This window comes from Rhamphochromis sp. 'chilingali', assembly GCF_963969265.1.
Source record: "Rhamphochromis sp. 'chilingali' genome assembly, chromosome: 2".
Taxonomy (NCBI): Eukaryota; Metazoa; Chordata; class Actinopteri; order Cichliformes; family Cichlidae; genus Rhamphochromis; species Rhamphochromis sp. 'chilingali'.
In genome coordinates this window covers 37,610,259-37,635,792 of record NC_137930.1, presented here as the reverse complement: position 1 = coordinate 37,635,792, position 25,534 = coordinate 37,610,259, and the positions used below count along the sequence as shown (strand labels likewise).

Below are 25,534 nucleotides of genomic sequence, written 5' to 3'. Positions count from 1 at the left end.
AAATAAGAACAACTTTACTGTGACTTTGAATGAATTTAAGTACAGTTGATGTGAGCACATTGAGCAGGTGGGAAGCAAACAGAAGTAACGTTAGCTGCTAATGCTAATCGGTTCCCGTTGTTGCTGCTGAATCAGTACTCATGTCAATGGTTACTTTATGAAATCATAATATCTAAATCATATTTTCATTAAAAAGTGTTTTGAAAGCATAAACATTTACAGCTAGGGATTTAAATCCATTTGTTCCACTTTTACTTTGAAGAAAAACTCTTCTAATCTATGGAAACTCCATATTAAAGACGTGTATATAATCATAATATTTGAGGCTACATAACTGGTAGTAATTTTTCTATCAGTGCTTTTGTCTCCCCTTCACGGCCTTGTCTGTATTTCTGTCCATATTGTTCCCATTCGCTCGCTCCACCTTCATCTTCCTGCTTCCACCACCGTTGGCAGTGATTGAGTTCAGGAAAACGTTGTGTTCAGATGTTCCCAGATAATTCGTCTCCTGGCTGCTCACATCTGCTCGTTGTGTGTAATCAGATCGGATTAACTGTCAGACGTCTTGAATTGATCCGACACTTCAGACTCGACACAACAAACTGTAAATCTGTCATCAAGCTCCTCTGTTATTTCTGCTCCATTTCTCTGCAATTCAGCAGCCATCGAGCTCTTTGACAACAAACCAGTGATGGGATTTGTTTTTGTTGTTTTTATGTATTATTAAAGTAGGAGTCACAAACTAAACAATTCTCAAACTCCGAAGTACCAAAACTGATTTAATTTAACCTTTAAGTGAATGAGCAGTCATACATTTATATGTTGTGGTATTTTTATAAACACAAAAGTATGTTTGACTCTTTGCCTTGGATTGTGGCTGCAAACTAGTGAAGTGCCAGTACAGCCTTTATAATATAATGGAAATATGAACGTTGCGTTTAATTACTGAATCAAAGCAAGAACGTCATCATGAAAATGAAAATTGTGCCGGGCTGATGGTGTCTGCTGCAAAGAGCTTTATAGGTATAAGAAACACAAATAGAGCAATTAGAAAAATATAAAATAAAATATGACATCATAAATGTTCAAATTTTTGTGACGTTAAATAAACGTAGATTTTCTGCTCAGTCCAAGTTCAAATATGTAAAACGAAATGTGACTAGACGTTAAGAAATGAGAACATGTGCAAGAAGGAGCAAGTAAAAGTATCCATGCTAGACATTAATCTCATGTATTGTAAATGCAATACAAATTAGTCAACACTCAAAATGATCAATGAAATATTGATCTAGGATCTCTTTGCAATAGGGGACTCGACTCAGCTGGCTGCCAACACTTTGTATTCTGGTTATATTCCTGTATATAACCAGATGGGCGGTGAGTGCCTGTTTGTTTTTTGTTTTGCAGTGAAATGTTAGTCCTGCAGCAGCTACATCACTAATTTCAGTTTCCAGTCTGAGGTTCTGGCTGGACACTGACAGCAGTCATTAGCTCATGTAAGTTGGCATCAGATTTGTGATTTTCATGGATTTATCATAGTTGATCACCACATTATTATGCATGTAGCTGCCAACTTCACTCCATTCAGTTGCAGACTGGTAGCAGACTGACTCTGTCTTATTGCTGTTTTATCACCATCTTGACACGTCAAAGTCAATTTTAAGTTGTCGTCTTAAACAACTTTAAAGGCAACAGCATTACAAGTTCATTGTACACAACAGCAATTATTCTGGTGGTGCTGCGATCATGCCGCGGTTTTCCTTCGTGTGACTGAGGTTCAGATGGATCGTACATCAAATCAACATTTTTTAATAGAAGATTTTGGTTCTTGAAACAGTATCCAAGTTTGTTCAAAATCTAATCCAACTAAGGTGTTATGCTCCCAACATTAATTGATTTTTTTTTTTTTATGGATTTTTTTTTTTCACTGTTTGTCTATGCATCTATTGTGTGGCCCTTCTTTAAGTCAGCCCAGACCTGAGATGTAGCCCACCTGCATCCTAAAAGTTTGACCATTGCTTTCTTTTCAATCAGTGATTGTTCCAAATCTCTGGGGATTAAGTCAGTTTTTTTCCTCCATTTTAAAAAAAAAAAAAAAAAAAAAAAAAAAAAGACCCCAAACCTCCATTTGTGGAGAAAATCGTTTTCCTCTACCTTCTCCAAGTTGTGATGCTTTTCATTTGGCAGAGCTGAAATCTAATTCTGTCACATGGCTTTGATTCATCTGTGATCGAGAGGAGAGTGTGACCAAGGCGCGGTGGCTTTAATAAAAAATAATTTCTCCTTTATGAAGACGCTGTGCAGTGGAGGCCGTCCACTGTCTCTGCATTAGTGAAATTAACATCCAGACTCATTTTTCAGACTGCTCCATTAACAGCATGAAAGTGACAGCTGCAAAGGACCGAAAGTATTAGCTGTATTAAAAACCTGTCGGAGGGGAAATTAAACTGCAAAACAAACACAACTGATAATGGAGGATTAAAAAATAAGACCTCAGGCTCTCAATATTGCCAAACTGTACTTTCATACAGTGTGACTGAAATATGAAGTGCGGAGAAGTTAATGTGATTGGGAGGAGGAACGGGAGACTCCTCCTTCATGCGTTTACTCTGCATCTATTTCTGCTGAGAAAGCAGAGTTTCTGAAATGCTGGGAATAATAATAATAGTAATGATAATAATAATAAAGTTATACAGGCCACGCCTGGGTCAGCCCTAGCCATCAGATCAATGTGATGTGGTTAAGTGTTAAATGACCCAGCATAGAGACCAAAAAGAAATGAAACCCGAAGAACTGATCAAAGAGACTGAGATCCTTAGTTAAAATTGGAACAATATTTCCCAGTATCATTGCTTTTTGTTTATTTTTGCCAAGTTCTTTGTGAGGTATAACTAAGCAATGAAGCCAGCGCTCTCTGAGTCTCTCATCCTGTGGACGAACTCCAATTCCACCGACTTGGACTGCACCTTCTACTCCATGTTCTGCTCGGTGTAGCGACACAGGAACCAGCTCTGGACCTGCTGCGGTTCTGGTTAGAGTGCTCCTCCGTCTCAGAGCAGACCCAGGATAATTTAAACCTCATGCTGTCGTTAGTGATGACTCCAGCTCTAACCTTATGTTTTGAATATTTTTTTTAAAAAAAGGGGGATGTTTGGAGGTAAAAAATTACAAATTTTAATACATGTCAGTTAAAATAATTATTTTTCCCTCTAAATGCCAAGACTTGAGAGAACAATAACTAAAATGGCAAGGCTTGTCTCCATTTAAAGTTAAAGGTTTAAAAAAACAAACAAAAAAACAACAACAGATGTGGCCAGTTAAATTTATATGTGGGGAAATACTGCTTTTAATGTTTGAGTGGTGACACTGTGAAGTGCTTTGCTTTGATCACACGTCTGTTCTGGAAGGAATTTGAACCATTTAGGAAATAAAAGTCTGAAATCTGATGAATGATCAGCACAGTCTGGTTCAGGGCTGCTTGCTTCCTCTTATGAACCTGAATCCAGTTTGTTTGGGGTGTGTCTTGTGGACTCCCCGCTGACCCTCCCTCCGTACCCTCGTCTAATTGAAGCTGGTGAGCGCAGATAGCTCTCCTGTCTCTGTCTTAAGATGGCAAATAAAATACACTTAACCTTCAGATGGACTCGGGCCGGTTGGAAGGGCAGCCACCGTTTCAGGACTCGAATCTTTTTTCTCTATCAACTTAATTGTGTTTTCAATTATTTCACCCAGATTTTCTGTCTCCTGACATTTGCTGTAAGGACAGTTTCCCCCTTTCCCTCCTCCCCACGAGCCTGGGATTTCTTTGTTTTATGGAAGTTTTTCCTTAACGGACAGAAATGTAACCCTCGAGGCCGTGCTCGGGAGTTTGTTTTGAGCTCTTCATTTCTTTTTCCTTCAGTCTGTCGTTCTCTTCCACCTCCTCCCTCTCCTTCGTTCTCACATCAGTTTCCTGCTGGTATTGATCCCCTCCCTCAGTCCCTGGTGATCAGGTTTTACCAGTCTCCCATTGATTACCAATGGAGGCAGAGCTGAGGTGCATGATGGGAAGATTGCAGGGCTGTAGCTGCAGCAGTAGGAGGCAGGGATGGGAGGGTTGTAGCTTTGATTACCAGAAATATAAGATATTTAAAAAATACAGCTTAATTATTGATCTGGGTGTCTCACACATAAACATAGTGCAGTATTGTACTAACTATTACTTGTAATTGATTATTGCTTATTATTATTATTATTATTATTAAATTATTGATTATCTGAATGAAAGTGTTTGACTCAGTGGCGTAAATGTGTTAAGGTTAAATTAAATTTAGACAGCGTTTAATTTTACAGTCGCCACAGCAGATGTCTGTCTGGTCGATCAGTGAAGTTGTTTTTTAAATTAAATATGATCAATCAGTTAATCTGTTTAAATTTCTAAATGAAACACTGATAATCAAAAACATTTATTTTCTGTCAGCAGCCCCTTTACAACTTCATGTCAATCAGACAACACCTCTCCTTTCCTTCCTTCATTCGTTCTTTTTTTTTTCTTCCTTATTCCTTTCAGTCTTCCATATTACTTCCTTCCATCAGTCTTTTGGTTTTTCTCTGTCCTTCTTCCTTCCTTTTGGTCCTTTATTTACTTAGCTTTCCTTCTTTTCCTTTATTTCTGTCAGTCTTCCCTCCTTTCAGCATTGGTTTCGTCCTTCCTTCCATCATTCTTTTTTCCTTTTTCTTCATTTCCTCCTCCTTCCTTTTGGTTTCTCTTTCTCTCTCTCTCCATTTTCTTCCTTCCTTCTATCCTTCCTTCTTTTAGTGTTCCCTTCCTTCCTTCCTTCCTTCCTTCTTCCACTCAGAATTCATTCATTCCGTCCTCCTTTATTCCCTTGTGTCCTTTGAGCTGACCCTCTTTCTTTCAGGCTTTCTTTTTCTCTCTCTCTCCCTTCTATCATTCTTTTCTCCATACAGTGTTCCTTCTGTCTTTCAATGTTTCCTTTCTTCCTTCTTTCTTTCTTTGGATCTTTCCTTCTTTCCTTCTTTTAGGTCTTGCCTCCTTCCTTCCTTCCTTCCTTCCAGTTCTTTTCAGTTTCTTTCTTCTGATATGAATTTCCTTTCAAGCACTATTCTTACATTTTATTTAAAATGAGGTCCTGACGTTATTCCTGTGGACACAGCTTTGTGGTTTTTCTCTGTTCCGTCATCAGTCATCATTAATCATTATTTAAAAAAAAAAAAACCCTTTCAGTTCTGTCAAATTACAAGCAAGCTGACCTCAGTCCTCACAGTACATTCAATAACATTACTTAAATATAATTAAATACAATTAAAAGCAAAGGCATTCTGGTGATATTTCTTGTTATTATCATTGAAATAAAGCTACCTCTTAAAGGTTACAGCCTTTTTTTAATGCTCGGTGACATTTCAGTTGTTCTCCTTTTTATGACACGTCCATAATTTAACTGCATGGACTCCACAGGTTGTTGCATTACACCGTCCTGCCCTTTTTTTAATGGATTCCTTCCTTTATGGATAATGTCATTTCAGCCAGAAAGCCTTTTTATCCCAATCCATTTCTGGTTTTTATGAAGATTTAGCCAAGCGGAGGCGCGCACGGAGGGGAGCTCGTCCGTCCCCCTCTTTAGTTTATTGGGTTATGTTTGGGAGCAGCTTGCCCAACAAATAGGATTTAAATACAATGTCATTATAATAGATCTGCTGGTCGCAAAGGAAGCGGATCGATAGGCTTCAAAAATCAATCACACTGTGCACGCGGGCAGAAACCGAGGCAGCAGGTACACACTGGACAGGAAGTGATACTGCCTCACATCTCACCAGCCAGCAAGTCGTTTTAATGGTTTTAACATGTCAAATCAAAGCTCGTCATTATCGGCTCGTCACTTTCATGATTGTACAAACAATTAGGATTAGTTCAAAATCCTGTTTACCTGTTAGTTCAACCTGTTGGGCCTCTGTGATCTCATCCACAGTACGGTGTTTAATAATATTTTTTTGAGTCCAGGTAGATGTGAGGAAATAACAATAAAGTGACTATATAAGAGTCAGTTTCACTAGTTAACATGTGACTGGTAAACTAAATCTGAATATAATATAGTCATCTGGCTCTTCAGAGTGAAAATGCGCGATAAGTGACATTAGAGCTGGGCGATATGAGATTTTTTTCATATCACGATATGTTTTTTTCATTTCAGGCGATAACGATATCTATCACGATATAAGCCAAATAACTATATTTGTAAGATTTAAATGTGCCGTTGCTCACAAGTAAAATGTGAAATAATCAGCAGCTTGTTTTTATTTAAATATTTATTTCCCATAATAAGTTCAACAGGGTAGATGTACTTAAGGAACATGAGACTTTTTCAGATAAATAAAGGCAAATATTGCAAACTACACAAAAGGCAGCCGCTAAAGCGTTTAAGTTTCAAAATAGAACAAACGAAACAGACTAAATTGTCAATTCCACTTAGAAACAAAATATTAATTCTAAAAATAAATCTTAGTTTGTTTTACAGAAGAACAGACAAAACTGACTAACTTTTGTCAATATGAAATAAACTGAGAACTAAAAGGAAATTCTCAATCTCTCCTTGTTGTATAGCTGAGCTTTTCAAACAGTTTTAACAGTTACTTTAGTCTGACAAAAGCCGAATGACGAATTAGCGCTTCCAGTCAGAGACTGAGGCTACGTCCACACGTACACGGGTATTTTTGAAAACGGAGATTTTCCGTTTTCGTTTTAAAAAAATAATCCCGTCCACACATAAAGGCAGAAATGAAGAAAAACGCTGCTAGGAACATGCCAAAGCAGCAGGTGGCGCTAGATTCCTAACCGTACCGAAATGTTGGCCAATCAGAAGTCTAGAAGCCTCGGTGGGGAAAAGTAAACAAAGCTGGGGCATAGAAGCAGAACCGAGTCGTAAGTGTGGAGGGACAGTAACTGTGTGTATATGTAAGCATTTAAACACTGCAGAGAGTAGAATTAACAGTATTGTAGAAATTCATTTCACCGAAACAATAACGTGGTGCACAGTGTGACGCATGCACCAGTTTATTGTATTTCCAGACTTGCTTTCGGCACAATTTACAGTGCACGCTACTCTATTTTTTGTCAGACTTGAAATAGCCGAAATACCTTCACACTACGGAACTTCTATGGCTCTTCCGTTCGACAATCTCTCCGGCATTGGAACCATCATCTGTTTTCTCTTCGGTCACGCTCGGTTGATTTTTCTAGTCGGCACACTCATTTCCTCCATTACCCGCTGGCTCCATTACCCGCTGGCTGCTTCCCAAACAAACACACGTGCGGCTTGGCACTTGTGCTGTACGTAACAAGTCACGCGACGTGACGCTGCGGCTGTGATTGGTTCGGCTCTGCGCTACTTAATTTGGATTGGCTGACCTTTAAAAAAAAAAAAAAAAAAAAAAAAAAAAGGACAAGAGCGGCGAGGTCTATCGCGATAGCTTAATTTCTCTATCGAGTAAAAGTTATATCGCGATACATATCGTTATCGTTCTATCGCCCAGCTCTAAGTGACATAAAATAAATGCTGTTAAAAAGAAAAGAAAAGATGAGAGAAACTTTATTTGTCTCAAAAATGGTGAAGCTACTGCTCTGTTAGCTTGTCGTCCATTTCTGATTGTTGATGGCTTCAGAAGCGTTCCACCTGATGGGTTTTCATGATGCAGAGTGAAGAAAAATTTTCCAGGAAGTGTAAGTTTATTAACACACATGAACGTGGATTTGCTGCATCAGTCACTCATGGTATTTACTTTACAGAAGACACGATGATATTCATGTTGTGTGTTCTTTATAATTTCTTGTCTGCTCTGTTTGACTAGAAAGCACATGATTTTGGTGGCTAGAAACTTGCTGCTTGTTGTCTATTGTTGTAGTATTTCCAACTTCATAGATGTTCCCTTTAAGGTCTTCTATCCTTTTGCTGTTTGTTTAACCCGATTGTTTTTGTTGAAGAGGTTTTAACTTGTTGGAAAGAGGATTGACTGAATTTTTGAAGCTTGAGTCTAAGACTTGAGTTGTATATGAGTAGTTATCAAATACATCTCTGATTCAAAAATGAGGAGGACTCTACGGCAGCGGTCCCCAACCCCCGGGCCTTGGACTAGTACCCCTCCGTGAGTCGTTTGGTACCAGGCCGCAAGAGTTGAGGCTCAGGTGTGAAATGTATGGTTTTCAGGGTTTTCAGCGTTATTTTGTTATCGCCCTCCTCCTGAATATGAATAAATCTTCTTTTTTTTTCGGTACCGGTACTAGTTTTAATTTGTTGTATTAATCCGCGACACCATAAAGGCCGGTCCATGAATATATTGTCGGGCATAAACCGGTCCGTGGCGCAAAAAAGGTTGGGGACCACTGCTCTACGGCACTTAAAGTTGGTAATAGCCAGCAAAATGCAGCTGAGAAAAGATGAAAGTTATTGCAGAGCTAAAAAGTCTTTCTTTGGAGTTCCAAAGAGTATTTTGGTTAGACTTTGCTTAGACAAATGAAATTACCAAGAATGTACTTGTGCTTGGTTGTTCTGACCAACCTTGTCTACTAAAAACTTAAATGCCTTTATTTCGTCCCCCATCTGTCTCTGTCTTTACTTTCACTTTCCTCTCTGTTAACCTGAACTTTTTAGTGATTCTGGTTGGGAGTCTATCTCTAATTCTGTTATCTACTGGCCCAGTCTGGCCCGAAGGATGGATGCCATCTGTAATCCATTTATCAGAGGCGGCCGCTGGGCCTTCTTCCAAATGACAGCTGGTCTAAAGCAATCTCATTATAAAGAGCATCAAGATATAGTATGGAAATATTGGAGGCAGGAGGGGGGAAAGGGGGTCCTGAGCTCAAAACAAGGGACAGAGAAGAAACACCGTGGGGATAAAACAAAACCACATTTTTACTTAGTCCAAAATACAGTAATGGTGACTCTTATAGTCATTTTTAATCCAGGTGGATCTAACTACACTCTGATGTCCAGATAACACCTCTGAAGGTTGTGGTTTACCTGGCCGATTTGATTTCATTATCAGATCACTAAAGCCACTGATTATACTGTCTGATTATCTGTGTCATTACAATCAATATATTACTGCTAATGAATTATTAAAAGTAATTGGGAATGAAGAAGCAGAGCGTTAAATAACTACTTGCCTGCAATGTTTTTTTTTTTCATGTATACATTTTTATTATTGAAGAAAAACTGTTTTATTCTTAATTTTATTTTTGTTTTCTTGTACAGCAAATGTCTTATTATTTTTCTGATATTAGTTATCGGTCTTCTGTAATATCGATTATCATTATTGGCTCTGAAAAGGCCATATCAATCTATCCCCGTTCATAATATGTGTGTTACAGTCTATTTAAATTAAACATGTTGAGTATTTCAGGACCAAAATAAAATTGTTTAATTAGGAGCTTAGCGGTTTATATCTGGAAGGCACAGATCATTCCCTTCTCATGTTTCCTGCAGTTAGCAGGAAACCATAAGAACCATCAGGTCACTGTTGTGGCTTTTCCCTGAGACCAACTCCAGCTCTACCATTTTGGACTACAGCAGGGGATGGTAGTCCTGGTTCAGTTCTGCTGCATGTTACACCCCGGCCTAGGCAACCGGCGTGCAACTTCCACAAAAATAATCCCAAAACGAGATTTAAAGCAAGATACGACATTTATTTACATCACCAAACACAAGGCGCCAAACTATTTACAACGGGGGGGGGAAGATCGCGACCATGACATACAGAAACACAGGGCTTAAATACATAGAAGGAGCAATTAGGGAATGGACCACAGGAGGGATACACAGCTGGGGCAAATAAGACCTGACGAGACAAGGAAACGTAAACTGAACACTAAGATAACAGACTTTCAAAGTAAAACAGGAAACACATAACAGTCACGCCAAAACAAAACGCCTAAAACAATACACTGCCAACGCCGAATCGTAACATGCAAGCGGAAGGATCGCTCCAACCAGAACCTGTAATGTAATCATAATGCTGGATTTTCTCCATGTTTGGTCTATAACAAGCTTCTTTTTTTTTTTTTTTTTTTTCAGTGTTTTCAGAAATAGCCAGTGGCATATAAAATCATCTGTTTAAAACAAAAAAAGTACGTACATTAGTTGTGGGTGGTAATTTTTTTTAAATTAATTAATTTTTTTAAGAGGCCCAAGTATAGATCCCTGTGGGACACTTGTAGTAATGGCAAGGGCCATGAACATGGACAGGATGCAGACCCAGCAGTGGCTAGCCCTCTCACTCGGTTTCTATTCAACACACCAAGTGTGCTCGCTCACGCCACCTCTTCTTGTGGGTGTGTGTATCTGTGTGTGTGTGTGTGTGTTCATTGTGAGTGAGTGCTTGTTCACCCTGCAATACAAATTCATAACAATGCTGTGCTTGCTCATCCAGAGAGAGAGAAAAATAAGAATTAGATATCAGAGGGTGGAGAGGTGTGTGTGTGTGTGTGTGTGTGTGTGTGGGGGGGCTCAACACACTTTTTATGTAGTCCTTATTGGGGCCTTGATCCAAAGTGTGTAAGGAGCTCTCATCTCCTACTGTGATATACACACACACACACTCTCAGAGTTTCCCCACTGTGCAGACCCCATCGCACACGTGCTCACAAAAGAGGTTATTTTGGGGTCGTGTTGATGGACACAAAAGGACTCCCCCCCAAAACTCTCGCTCTCTCTCTCACACACACACACACACACACACACACACACACACACACACACACACACACACACACACACCCAAAATCTTTCCAGAGGTCTGTGAACACGACCGTCTGTGTGTAAATGTGTTTGCACTGTGACTAAAGGCTTTCAGCGTGACAATGACGTGTGTGTGTGATGATTAATACCAGGACAATAGACGTGTGCCTGTTCAGTTGTTATCAGCTCACTGGAGACCCCCACCCCCTTTTTTTTTTTTTTCTTTTTTCAAACCACTTTTCACTTCAGTGTAAAAGGAAGGACAGAAATTAAAAAGTAAAAAACAAAAAAAAAATTACTCAATAATAATGTGGTCCTCACACTGATCTGAATGATATATATCGATCTACAGATCTTTTAAAATAAATGCAGTGTCTAAAAACCAATAGAATGCATGAAAAGAGAAATAAAATCCATGTTTTCTGGTTCTCCTGATTACGTTTAACTATATGGTTCAGGGCCTTGAAAGAAGCCTGGAGGTTCTTGGCAAAAGATGTTTGAGTTGGTCAAACTAAGCTTCAGACTTGTTAATTCCAATTTCAAACACAGAAAGTTTAACAATACCTCAACCAGATGATCGTAATTTTCTGGAGTTTTCTGGAAGGGCCTTAACCCTGTTGTGTTTTTAAATAGTCACCAGGGGGCGATACCTGTAGTTGCGGTAAACCCGGGGTTTATAGGAACCAGTCCTCAGTCCTGACCTCCTGTTGACTTGTTGGATTCAGTCACTTATTTCGGTCATACTGAATAAATTATTTCCGAGTTGAAAACACCTGTGGTGGCAAGCTTTACAGCGGAACCTCTATATTTTGTAGCTGTTTACCATCACAAGGGGGCAGTGTTAAAAAATTCTCATGCTAGTTTTTAGATTTTTGACTATATGTTTGTACTTCTTTCTCTAAACATGGAGTTTGTATGTTGATCTCTTTTCTGTTTAGGCAATATTTCAAACAATCCAACAATATTCTCGCCGTCTCTCTCTTAAGGTTGTCTGTCTAACCTCCCGCCAAATGCGAAGAAGATCTCCAACTCTTACGAGGAGCGCCGTAAACAGGCCACTGCCATCGTCCTTCTGGGAGTCATTGGGGCTGAATTTGGCGCAGAGATCGAACCCCCGAAGGGCTCGGCCCGGGCTCGAGCTGGTGGACAGGCACCCGAAGGTTTTGGACTGACCAGCGGAGGATCGTCCAACTACTCCCTGGCCAGACACACCTGTAAGTCCAGAAACTGCAAACACACTCATGATAACACATTTACCGAATTTCCCAGAGGAACCCACCCGAGGGATTAATAAAGTTTTATCTAATCTAATCTAATTTATTTGGTTAAATTTGCAGCCCAAAATTCTTCAAATGGACCACCAAGATGTGCACATTTTGTTTAGTTTGATAGGTTAAGAGAAATCTTAAAAACCTTTGGATGGATATGGCTGTGGTGCTTATAGGTTTTACATTTTTATGTTTGTGTAAATTCTGCAGAAAATCTCTAGTCCTGGCAGGTTTCACCATAGCAGGTTTCACCATAGCAGGTTTCACCATAGCAGGTGTGTTGTGTCCTACTGCTTTATGATAATAACCTGTAGAGACTCTCAGGACTGTGTGTTTTCAGCTTTCAGAAGCCTGTAACGGTTTCTTTCTTTCTTTCTTTTTTTTTCTTTTTTCTTTTTTCTTTTTTTTTTGCCCATTTCTGCGCTACTGAATTTACTTGCTCAGCGATAGAGTTTTGGTTGCTGCTGTGTTGGGTTTTTGGAGCCAGAAGTGACTGTATAGTACAGTACCTACTAATTAATAAGTGACAAACAAATAAAAATAAACTTTCTTGATTGTGCCACATACAAGCCCATAGTTATTGTCAGGTAATTCCACTAAAATGCTCCAAAAGCCACCAATAGCACAGTTTTATTATTATTTTATGAGGTTTAATTGGTTCCCAACTTAAACCCAATCAAATTTTAAAAGCATCTAGCCAACTAAACTGAAGTAAAAAACATCCTAAAGACACCCCGTAAACATCCACAACTCCACAACTGACATAGTAGAAACTTCAGTGCAGGATTAGAGGTGAGTAGAGATGGGATTGATTTTCACCTGCCAAGCTTGACACCTTAAGGAGCTTGGTGCTGACTTCCACACACACTCGGCGAGCCCGGCCCTGTGCCACGCTGTGCCTGCAGCGCTGGACCTTGGTGGGCATCAAACCTGCACTAAGTAGAGGTGCTCTTCCGTCCCACTGCTCCCGTGCTCTGATTGGCTGCCTCTGGGGGAGGGGAGGGGGACATCCGCCGGGTGACACAGCCTGCGCTCTCGCCGATAGGCTGTGGAGCGTGATGCTTCTTAGCTGGACCTGCACACAGCAGTCGGCTCACCTGTGTGGACACACACACGCACCAGAAACCTTAAATCCATGTCATGAGATGAAAACAACTCCAGATTTAATTGATTTCCTGGAGCCATACTTCACGACTGGAGACGCCGAAAAGCTATTAATTATAACTGCTTTTTAAAACAATCATCAGCATTGCATGTAAATATGAATATGAACACATTGAAACTACTCCTTAAGATTTATTCTAGTTTCAGCCATGCTTATATGGAAAATGAGTTAATTAACAACCCTGTGTGGCTAACGTTTGGTTTCTATTTTTCAGTCTTTTACAAAAATGCCCAAAACGGCGCTGATCAATTTTAAAGCCAATATGCATTTTTTTTTTTTTTTTTTTTTTCATTTAGCAGAAACCTCCAGAGTTGAAAAATCAAGTATTATGTTCTCTATTAGCAAAATTTCCCATGAAGTTAGATGTTGCGGACACAGGAAGTGGTCTGCTAGGCCTTAAAGGTCTTAAAGTTTCTATTTTGACTTGAAAGTGGTGAATTCAAGATCAGATATAGTTGATACTAGTAGATTGTAATTAAATGGTGGAAGGGTGCGTGTGCACATATTCTCTTATATTGGGTCATCTTATGGTCATAATAATCTGGTTATGTATACACTGCAGCACAGTTTAGGATGTTTTTATGCTTTCTCTTTCCATAGCTTTTTGTTACTCCTACCTCCTCCTCCTCCTCCTCCTTTTTACTACTCTTGTTCAGTTTGTTGTCCCCCCCCCCCTTCCTCCCTCACTCTGTTATGAAATTGAAAGATGGATCGGTGTTGTTGGCGTACAGCGCAGTGTGTGATGAATGAGAGCTGTCCGCCTAGAGAGTGGGAGGGTACAGTAGCCTGTAGTATAGATTGATGTTTTCATATGGCGGGGGTGGGGGGGGAGAATCGAGCTTAAGGATGGACGGATGGACCGATGATGGCGGGGGTGGGGGGAGGAATTATCCTGCTGTTGGGCAGGATAGGAGAAACAAACTGAACATCAGTGTGTTCAGTCTCTGGACAATAAAAAGCTCACAGTAAATGTCAAAATGCTCCGAGTCCCCTCTGAGGCCCACTCAAGTCTGATCCGTGGCATTTTCAAACATTCATGAGAGCTGATTGGAAATTGAGTTTTACTTTGTGTTGTAGGAGATTTAACAGGGAGAAGCAGGTAACGGAAGGTAGAAATGTCTCTGCTGCTGTGAGTGGGATACAAGAAATAGAACAGTTTCTTCATCAACACTTGAGAAACAAACAGAAGGGGAGAAAATGTTGGAAACTTTCAAGCTCAAAGTTGTACATTTATGGGGGGAAAAACCCTCAAACACTGGAAAATTTACAAGGAAGAAATTACATTAACAGCAGATAACTTGTGAAAAGTGATGTAGCCACATAGAGAATCAGGAAAGATCTCATCATTTGGTCGTTCGTTTGTTAAAATCCTTTCAGACATTGGCAATAATACACAGAAAAAATGGCATAATGCATGCCTGTCATATCCTGATGATCTGGATCTGCAGGCCAGTTATTACCAGATGTAGACGGGGTGAGACTGACTACAGGGTTATACAATGTAATGATGGACATTACATTACACTTCTCATGTAGCTGCACAGCGTCTCTACATGAGCTAAAACCTTCATTCTTTCTCTTTTTGTCTTGTTTTTCCTCTCCGTCTATGTCAAGCACTCTGCAGCCAGTCTGATCCAGCTCTCATCCACTAACCAACCCAGCATTGATTTACCTTCACCTCGCATTTAAGCTCAAACAGAGGAAGAGAGGGAGAAGGGGCAGTTAGCAGATGGAGAAAAGAAAGCACAAAGCCTGTTAGCGCTCGTTTCGGCCTGGTAAATTTTAGACGTCACCAATCTGTCACTATATCACACACTGTACTTCTCCCCCTCAGTCTTCCTTCCTTCCTTCTTCCCTCCTTCCTCCTCTTCCTCTAATCATCCTCTGTGTGTTAATGTGACATGTTTACTGCCCTAACTAACAGCTCATTATGGCCGACTGATGCTTTGTCAATAGCAATCAGTTCATTTGGGAGCCCAGTGCTGCCTTTAAACAAAGATGTCCGCTGTGAGAAATGAACCCTGAGTCAAAGCCTTCCTCTCGCTGGGAATGGGGGGAGGGGCTGTAAATTTGAATCTCGATCCGGCCAATTACAGCGCTGACTGTTAACGGCCGTCTTTAATTGTCTTGCGAGGAAATAAAAGTAAAATAATGAGGCTTCGAAGAGCAAATGTGGCTCTGTGGTCAGAGTGGGCTCCCTTAGGGTTTGTCATGCTCACACCCCACCCACATTTGCTGCTCACACTAATGAACTTTGACCTCATGACCTCTAAAGCCTATTTTGCATTAGGTGGAGAGAATCGGTCCCCTGGCTCACTGCTCTGATGGATTCACACTAAGAAAACCACTAAAGTTATAACATTTAGCCTGTTTGAGGACGATTAATGCTCATCTTTGTTTGGAAGCATCCCGAAATCTCCCAGAAACATTTTTAACATTTTACACTATTGTCTTTCTAACTGTCATTAAAGATTATTTTCTATTTTCACTGATTTTGATTGAAATAAAACTGTCAATATGAGTAGAAAGTTGATACTGAACATTTACACATGAATGTGTTTTTTAAAAAAAAAGCCAGAAACTCATTTGTAATTGATTTCTGTGCAGCTGTTATTTGTAACGATCACTAAGTGGAGGTCAGAGGTCATGGAGCCCCATATTTCTGCTGATATTTATAGTCCGCGGTTTTTAAGCTTATTGATGCTTTTTATAAAACATTGATAGATTTGAGTTCACGTCAGTATTTGCTTACCTGCTGGGGGTCAAAAGTGCACAAACGTACCTGATTTGCATGCTTCATTGTTTTCACCAAGCAGCAATAAAGGAGATGCTGCAGTTCCTTTGGTGACCACTTGAGGCTCCAAAAGTTAGGCGATCCCCATAGGCTCCAATGTTAAATTGACCACCTTTACAGCAGAAATAAAAATATTTACAGCCTCATACAACAAATTGTTTTGTTTCCCCCATCATAAAAATTACACAGAGGGGTGAATCTTTTTTAAAAGGCAACTTTCTTATTTTCTTGAAGTGCTAAGTTTGTATTATTGCTGGCATGTGCTGCCCAGTTAAATTGACTTCATTTCAATTAGTTAAAGTTACTTAACTAGACCTTTCATATTGTGTTTAGGGTGTTGGTGAATTGTATTGAAAGATTGAAATAGTTACCATGTCACCTATTGGTCTTTAAACTTGAAGGTTCAAAGCTAGCAGGTTCTCTCTTGTTTGTTTTTTTGGTTTTTTCCCCCGTAATTTTAATCCAATGTGACAACATTTGGACTTAAAAAGCAAGTCCTAAATTAACAGCTACCACCAACAACATTATCAAAGTGGAGTGTTCCAGTTCAAAGTATAAAATTGAACTTTCCTTTCCAGTAAACAGTAAAGCTGACATTTGTGAGTCTGCGCATGAGTTATTCCAGGTATCATTTAGGTTTTTTATGATTTATTTGATATTCTGGTGTGTTATTACTTTCATCTCACTCCCTCGTTCAAAGACTGTCACTTCTGGCTCCAAAAAACCAATGTGGTTGTGAAGCGAAAATTGGAGCCTTGAAAGTGCAGAGCTCACAAGCCAATATAAACCCTATTGTCTTAACAATACCAGCTAACAACATTAGCCAATGCTGTCACTGTCTGTAGATAGCTGCTATTCTTACACGGTTAACCTCTTGCCATATCGTTCATAGACCCATCCATAGGTTTTTGTGTGTGTAGATGTAAACCAATAAGGAAGGGGGTTTGCCATTTAAGGCAGGCTGATGATGAAATGCCAGGAGATCCTGGTGATGCGATTAGCCGAGTGCGTCTGGAGACCGGTGGACCTTTAGAGCCACCACAGGATTATAACTAAAGTAAATCATCTGTTTTATATCGTATGTTTCTTCATTTTATGCCTATTTAGCTTTTGCATTTCAAGTGAAAACACACAAAGGGTCGTATTGATTTCTGTGACTGCAGCAGCGGCAGAAGAGAACAGACAAAAGACAGATTTTCAGCTTCACAGTAGATAAAATGAGAACTTAAATGCATGATACTCAAAAAAGAGGATGAAACAAATGAAACTCTTTTTGGTTGGTGTTATCTTTGGACCTCTGCCTGCAAAGATAGGTGGGTGAGACGAGCTGGGAAAGACAGACAGATGTGAGGTGGGGAGCACAGAGGGTGGTGGAAGGAGAGCGTTATTGAGGGGAGGGGGGGATTTTTTTTCAGGAGTCTTAATGGTCAGTCTGTCCCCACAGAGACTGGCTCAAATGTCAGGTCAGCTATGAAGTGACCTCCATCCCGCTTGCTGTCTTTATCCTCCGAGTGTGTGTCTGTCAGTGTGTGTGTTGGACTATTTTCACCCAAAACCTCACCAAAAATATCAGAACATATTTTGTCTTTATGAGAATGCTTTCCTTTCTTTTCTTTGTTTAAGATTGCGCCTGTGGTGCAGCTTGAGGCTGCTTTTCAGAGCTGATGAGACCATGAAAGATAATATTAATGTCCTTAAGATGACAAAAATTCCAGCATAAGAGGGTCACTGTGTGTATTCTTTAGTATTGTCTGATGCTGAACCCTCACAGGCTGATTTCAAACTCCTGCTGTTTTCTGATAAAACCCTCTGATTCGTTTCTCTCTGCAGGTAAGGCCCTGACCTTCCTGCTGCTGCAGCCCCCCAGCCCCAAGCTGCCTGCCCACAGCACCATCCGACGCACCGCCATCGATCTGATTGGTCGAGGCTTCACCGTGTGGGAACCGTACATGGATGTGTCGGCGGTGCTCATGGGACTACTGGAGCTGTGCGCCGACGCCGAGAAGCAGCTCGCCAAGTGAGTCACGACGAGCCGCTTAAACAAATGAAGTTGCTGCCTTTTTAAAAAATGTTTCATATCAGACCGAAGATGCTGACAAGATAAATGTAAAACAGTTTTAAGAGTTTCCTGCTCACTTTGCCTTCATCTTCATGAAAATCATCATGAGAGTCTAACTGCATGTATACTAGAGTCCTTAAAAGTGTCATAGTGTTGGTCTGTTGTGTTGGCATGAAGGCATCTTAAAGACACACTACTAAAAGATCAGGAGTCGTTGTTTCATGCAGGCTGCAGTGGTCGTTGGTGTTTTCACCGACGGATTCTCCTGTAAGGGCAGACTGGTTGAAATGGACCCTCACTAACAAATAGTTTCTTTTTTTTACACGCAGTATTTTCACATTCACACCGATTTGACGGTGTTTCACATAATTTGGTAATTTTTTTTTATTAAAAAAAAAGATTTTGCATCTGGAAATTGAACGCTCTGCATTTGTTTACTTTCTCTCCAGCGACTGAAAACAGACAATTTGTCTGTACTCACTTCCTGTTTGTTAATTTGTTAAATTGTATCCGTCCCTCTCAGATTCCAGAGTATATCCTATAGATACAAACATATGCATCCGCACAAATACAGACACACACACACACACACACCCACACACACACACAAACGAACATTATATAGCCGACACAGTGAGTTATGGAAGCCCGACTCTAATCTGATTTCAAGACATTATGATGATGTAACGATGTCTGCGTTGGCCTGACACGAAAGTCCTCTCTCTCTGTGCACACATTTGTCTTTTTCTTCATTTTATTTAGCATTTTGTGCCCCACTTAAAGTGGCTCTTAAAAATTTCCATCTAGAAAAGCAAGAAGATTGCCCTGCAGTCTCTAGCTCCAGACAAGATTAACCCATTAGACTTTAATCAGGTGAGAGACAAGATCAGATGTTAACAAAGTACACAATATTAGCGCCAGTGTGTGGATTTCCCAGCTTAGATAACGCCTTTAAATATTTTTGGAGAACTAAGATGAGCAAACGGTAAAGACACTGACACTCCGACTTGCTGAGTTACAAGACTTTGTAAAACCACAGATGTCAGCAGAGCTGGTTTCACGTACTCAACCATCAACATTACTGGCAGCAGAGTCGAGGTCAGAGGTCGTGGCTGCCTTCATGCAGTCAAAGTGAGGTTGTGGTTTGAAGCAGCTTCTTACACAAGCGAAGGTCAGGGGTCATGCGGAGAGGCTAATTCAGTGGCTTCTTCTTCATGTATGATACAAAGAGCAGCACGTGTGCGTCTTCCTCCCTGCTGAAATCTAACTGGCCAATATGAGTTGATCCTATTAAGTCTGAAACTTGAGCTGGCCCAGTCTGGTTAAATGAGTATAGATATGTCTGCGTGTGTGTGTGTGTGTGTGTGTGTGTGTGTGTGTGTGTGTGTGTCCGTGTGTCCGTGTGTTCGTTCATTTTTGTTACCTCCCTGGGACCTCTCTCAGTATAAACACTGACCTTAGTCCTCATGGGGACCCAAACCAGGTCCTAATGAGGCGAAACATCGTTTCTGGGGTCCCGGTTAGGGTTTGTGTTGGGCTGTTCACAATAAATTGAAGTCAGTGAAGTGTTCTAGCAAGGAAAGCTGCAGAGTGGTGTGTCAGGAAGGGAAATGACACAATTCCATTTTAATGGAATACATTTTCGGTCAAATAGAAAGAGAAGATGCCTATAAGATCCACACAAGAATTAATGCAAAAAAATTATTGTTATAAGTTACAGTACAGTGAAAAAACATTGATACAGTAGATAAAGTTGAATATGCCAGTAGTGTAAAAAATAGCAGTCAAAAATTTGATTGACTCCAAGCAACTTAATCCTCATAGTGCTTCCAATCACACCAGGAGCGTCTCAGAAGCGTCATTTTTATTTTACCCCCTTCCCCCTTGCACAGTCTTTTATTTTGAAAATTTCCTGTGTTTGACGTGCATCTCTTTTCACCTCTTCTGTCATTTTATATTTTTAGTAATTTTATATTTCAAGTAATTGCTGACAAGCTTATGCCCTGGTGAAGTGCTTGTCTATCCCTTCACAATTTAAATATTTACTACTTCTTTTGGAGCATTGGTCAGATTTTAACTGACACACACTGGTCACTTTAGGAGCTCTTTGCGCAAAGTGCGGTCAAGATCAAGATCAAGATCAAGGCTGAGTGAGCTACGACCTCACTGATGTTGTTTTATCTTTTGTTCTTTTAATAACAATCTTCATGAACCTTTAAAACATATGATGCAACACAAGACAACAATAAAAAATTTATTTAAAAAAACAGGCAGACATAATTGTTATAATCTTGTCTTTAAAAAATATATATATATATATATTTTTTTTTTTTACAGAACCCCAAGTTTTACACATTTATTCCACCTTAAATCACATGTTTCTGCGAATATAATTACATCACATGGAGATGATGTCCAGTCAAAATGCATAATTTAATAACACAGTTGATGGGTAAGTAATCCCTCTAACGTGTATATGGATGTGTATAATATGCCAGTAAATAAATTCAGATTAATAAAAGGGAAATGTTAAATAAATTAATAAGAAATGAAAAATAAAGTTAACGGTAACAGTCAGAGAAAATACTAAACTGGAAACTGAAAATAAATTTAAAGGATTTTTGAATATTCAGTTTGAGAAAGATTATCTCAAGTCTCCTTATAGTAACAGCTGTCCCAATAATCCTTTGATAACCTTTTCAACATAGGCAAAAATTTGTCTATATTATCTATCAACCTCTGGAATCACATTTGAGACTAAACTAAGGTATAGCAAAAATAAGCAGTAGCACTAATGAGATCTTCAATTAAGCTATTATCATGTGGTGTGTGTTCAGGAGTCACATTATAGGAGAAGTGTTGCAGTATCAAATGTTCTTTTTTAGATACTTTAGTTTAGGGTCCCCAGCGACTTAGTGGTGAGCTTAAGTAAATACTAAAACTTAAAATACGCACGCGCACACACACACGGAGTTCATGACCATGCATAATTAATAATGTGAAGTCTGCAGGTGTGTGGTGTTGCCTCCTGGTGTTGTTGAAGTAAACAGCACGAGGGCTGATCAATGAGACGCACAGTAATCACATCAGTACATTATAATACATACGGAGAGGATGCACGAACACACACACACACACACACAGTCAGTATTCAGTATTCCTTCACTTGGGCAATTTTCTTTTCTGTGGACAGAGAAACAAGGAGTTGAATGCATTACTGGCTAAAAGAGAGCACACACGCTCACTCTTTCTTTCTCCGCTCTCTCTCTGAGGATGTATTTCCATGCAGCTGACTTGCAGTGAGGCTTTTTGTCCCTGATCCACCCAACCAGTTGTCAATACACTTCTCGCAGAGCTGTGTGTGTATGTGGGATAATCCCTTTTCAATAGGTAGAGATTTGAAAAAGCTCCCGGTGTGGAAGATTTGCACTTTATATTTTCAGACACACAAGCCAAAAAAAAGAAAAGAAAGGGAAAGAAACTGCTTCAGCAGTCTCCACACAGTTTTCAAGGAATCCATTCTAAGAGGTAAAAGCTGCTTTCAGCAGACGCACACCTTTATATGCTCTGCCTGTCTGCTTACTGTCTGAATAAACACCTGAGTTACTTTTATGTGAAGGTCATCGGTGCGTCCTGACCCTACCAGAGTTATTATAGTTACTACTAACTAAAGCTAAGTGTGAAGACATATTTTACTTAACTTAAATAAAAAGTGTAGTAATAATAATAATGATAACTAGACTATAAAAATTACTGATAAAAATACACAGAAAATATTCAGGGTCATTTCATGAAAAATCAATCTGCGCCTTCCACCTGACCCATATAGAATTAGCATTTTTTTTCTCTCTCGTTTATTTATGTATTTATTCTGTGTGTTTACCTCTGTGCATCTAACCAGAAAGTTCCACTGTGGTCGAATCTATTTCACAAGGGAGACCTGGCCAAGGTAGCAGCCACACAAACTCTTAATATATTAAAAATACGACACAAAGTACAAGACATACAACATGGTATAAAACACTAGTGCCATCTCCAGGAAACGCTAACACATTCCTTATTCCGTATAATTTCATATCCAACGAATGTGGTGAAGCTACTAGAGTAGCTTTGCATGATTAATGGGTCGTAATAATCCATATTCCCTTTAGACTCACTGGCCACCACTTCATTAGGCACACCTTCCCAGTACCAGGTTGGACCCTGCTGCTTTAATTCTTTGTGACAATGATTTAGCAAGGTGCTGGAAACATTCCTCACAGACTTTGCTAAATGTTGACATGACAGTATCACATTGAACTCATTGTCATGTTCAATAAACCCGAATATTTCAGCTTTGTGTCACTGCGCTGAAAGCAGAAGATGGATACAGTGTGGTTATAAAGGGGTGGACAGGATGAGTGACAATGCACAGGCAGAATAAAGCAGGATGGATCAATGCTTTCTTGTAGTTTACACCAAAGCCTGACCATCCAAATGTTGCGGCAGAAACTGAAACTTGTCAGGCCAGTCAACGTTTTTCTAATTTTCTGTTGTCCTGTGTTGGCAAGCCTATGCAAACTGTAGCCTCAGTTTCCTGTTCTTTGCTGGCATGAGGGGCACTCCGTGTGGTCTTCTGCTGTTGTCTTCTTCTTTAAGGTTCAGTGTTTTCTGCATATCTTTTTTTCTAATGAGTGCTTATTTGGTAACTACTCTCTGAGAGACAGAGAGAGAGTGTGTTTTACCCAGGTGGTCAGTCATAGCTAGCCTACAAAATCATAAAGAATTCAGTGGTAACCAATTAATGTAATGAAACAAAGAGAAGCATGGCTGACTGGAAATGGAGTAGGTTGTGTGCATATAATCACAGGCTGAGTAGTTTTTATTCCTTAAGTCAAAGCCACTTTTACTTTTGAGATTTCTACCATGATCAGCAATATTTGTCTGTCTACAAGTTTTGAACGATTGCGTTTCTCATGCAGGGGTAAATGAATGCTTTGGCGATCTGTGTGTCATGCAGAGATAAGTACATGTTGTTGTCACCATGGATGTCCACTCATGAACCCTAAAGGGAAAAACAAAAATCTGGAAACTGCAGGTCACCATTACTGATCAGTTTTGATCTGTGGGTGTGTTTGTGCAAATTCCACCCAGACCTGAGATAAGGCTGTCAGAAACTCAGGAATATCATAAATATTGTTCCAAAATGTCAAAAAAGAAATGAAAAAATTATAATTAACCACTGAAAAAGCCAGTGTCTGCTGTAAAGATTGCATCAAAAGGTTGCCCTACTCTCCACCTCTCCACCATGCTCTCTGTAGTCTGTGGGTACATTTACGGTCAGTAAACCACGCCTTTAAGCAGCTGAGAAAACCAGTTAGTCAGTCCATTTAGACCAACACAGTGATGCGTGACCAGCCCATGTCAGAGTTTATGTGAACGGGTCAGCACACGCCAGCTAACCCTCCACAGATAGGACACCGCCAAGCTTTTAAGCATCCATCTCTTATTTATTTATTTATTTTGGTCTAAAAATCTTTAAATCTATAAAAACTGTTACCTTTAGATTAAGGTGTTTTTTAAAAAAAAAAAAAAAAAAAAAAAAGGTTTAATAAATTGAACTTTAGTTCTTTCCATTTAATTGAATTGTTTGCTGCCATTTATTCATTTTATCAATATTTTTTATTTCTTGATGTTTATGAAAAGCTATGAATGATGACCAAAACATAACTTAAAACACTCCTTGTAGAACAGAAGAGACAGAGTGTGGACATGGCAAATGGACTGGTTCTTATATAGGGCTTTTTTGCTCTGCCTTCTCTACCTTTACACAACGTGCCTGATTCAACTGTTCACATACCCATTCTTACAAGCACTTTTTTTCTATGTTTTGTCTACGTAAATGCTTTCTAGCATTCTGTCTAACAGCTTGGAGTTAGTATGTTGCCCAAGGATATTTGGCATGCAGACTGGAGCTGCCAGCAGATTAGTAGATGACCTGCTCTACATCCTGAGCTGATCAACATATTCACACAAATTCCCTGCAGCATACTTACTCAGTTATTACGGTAAACAAAGTAAACAAATCACCACCCCGGGATCTTATAGTGTCTTGAATCTGCATTCGTTTTAACTGTTGCCAAGGGGTGACACAAAAAGACTTCTAGTCTGGTACAAATCTGTTAAAATTACTCTCTGCCCAAACCTCTGTAAAATGTTTCCTACCTAATTTCTGGGCTCAGTCGGTCAATTTTAGGTGATATTAAATAAAAAATATGAAATTCATTTTGTAACTGTCACTATACAGGATATGCTTAGCCAATCAGCTTGAAGCCCACGCATCACTCCTCGAACCTGGTTTAAAAACAGCAAGATGGCAAGAATGAAAACACTGGTGGCTACATCCATCTTTTGTACTGTCTATAGCGAGTCCTGTGGTCAGACCAAATGACTCTGAGAACTTCCACATGTTCAGCCCTACTTGTTAAGAACTGCAGAACGTTTAGAATCAATGCAAGGAGGGTTGCTCCTGAAAATTTAAAGGAATCATTTTGAATATGGCTGGGTGGTTGTTAATAAATCTGGACAGTTGAAAGTTAAACTCCAGTCACCCAACCCCAGTAAAAAGTAGGGTCATCAGTCTACATAGAAAAGGTCAAATGTGCATTAACTAGAGGCACATCTTACAATTCAGAAATGATCCAGTAAATCAGTCTGTAAACAGTCCAGTTACCCCATCTGCAACTCAGTGAGAAAGCCAATCAGTAAGCCAGTGAGTCCCTGGAAGTCACTCAGCCATATACACACAGCGCTGGCTTCTTGCAGCGTGGATTCTGGTCATGTGACTGGAGTTATTCACTCCTCCCTCGCACACAAAAATCAATACTTCCAGTCCTCGCTCTGTGTGTGTGACTTGGTATCGACTGGATAATGTCAGCGTGATATTGGCTGTGAATACAGCCATGTTGCCAGCTTCTCTCTCTCTCACACACACAGTAAGCCCTGAGTGTGTGTTTCATGTCAGCACTGAAAGTTCATCACAGTGGAATCCTTTCCATCTGGACTCATTAATCCATTTCAGTACAACCACTTTAATGCTGAATTTTTGTTTTTATTTCTGCTAGTTTGGATGATGAAACACTCTTAAAATAGACCCATTTTAATATTTAATTTTATTTATTAATATTTTCTTGGGTTTAGTTTTGTTTCATGACTCTGTGTGTCTCTCTCTGTCTCCTGTGACTCTAATGGTAACCCAGATTATTTCATTACATGTGCTAAACGCTGGTTATTAACCTCAGCCGGTCTCGGCACAATTGGCCCTTTGCAGCCTTATATCAACACTGTGACTGTTTCCAATTACAGCCACCTCTCTGAATGAAATTAAACATTTCAATATTGCTGATATATTGCCGATATATTACCGGTATTAATTACGAGATCTGTGGCTGTGATGTGTAATCAGAGGAGATGAATCGTGCAACTCGCCCAGCCGTCCACCCATGTCTCTCGCTCTCGCTCTCCCTCCCTCCCTCCATT

General features: G+C 39.8%; 1 protein-coding gene across 2 annotated transcripts in view; it reads left to right on the top strand.

The window, feature by feature from the left end:
• Nucleotides 1–25,534, top strand: part of wdr7 (WD repeat domain 7) — a 100,838-nt gene that overhangs the window by 58,998 nt on the left and 16,306 nt on the right. For both annotated transcript variants that reach the window (XM_080874157.1, XM_080874156.1), the window contains exons 23-24: nt 11,717–11,944; nt 17,788–17,974. In XM_080874157.1, the coding sequence (XP_080730283.1) occupies nt 11,717–11,944; nt 17,788–17,974 (415 nt within the window). The remainder of the gene's footprint in view (nt 1–11,716; nt 11,945–17,787; nt 17,975–25,534) is intronic.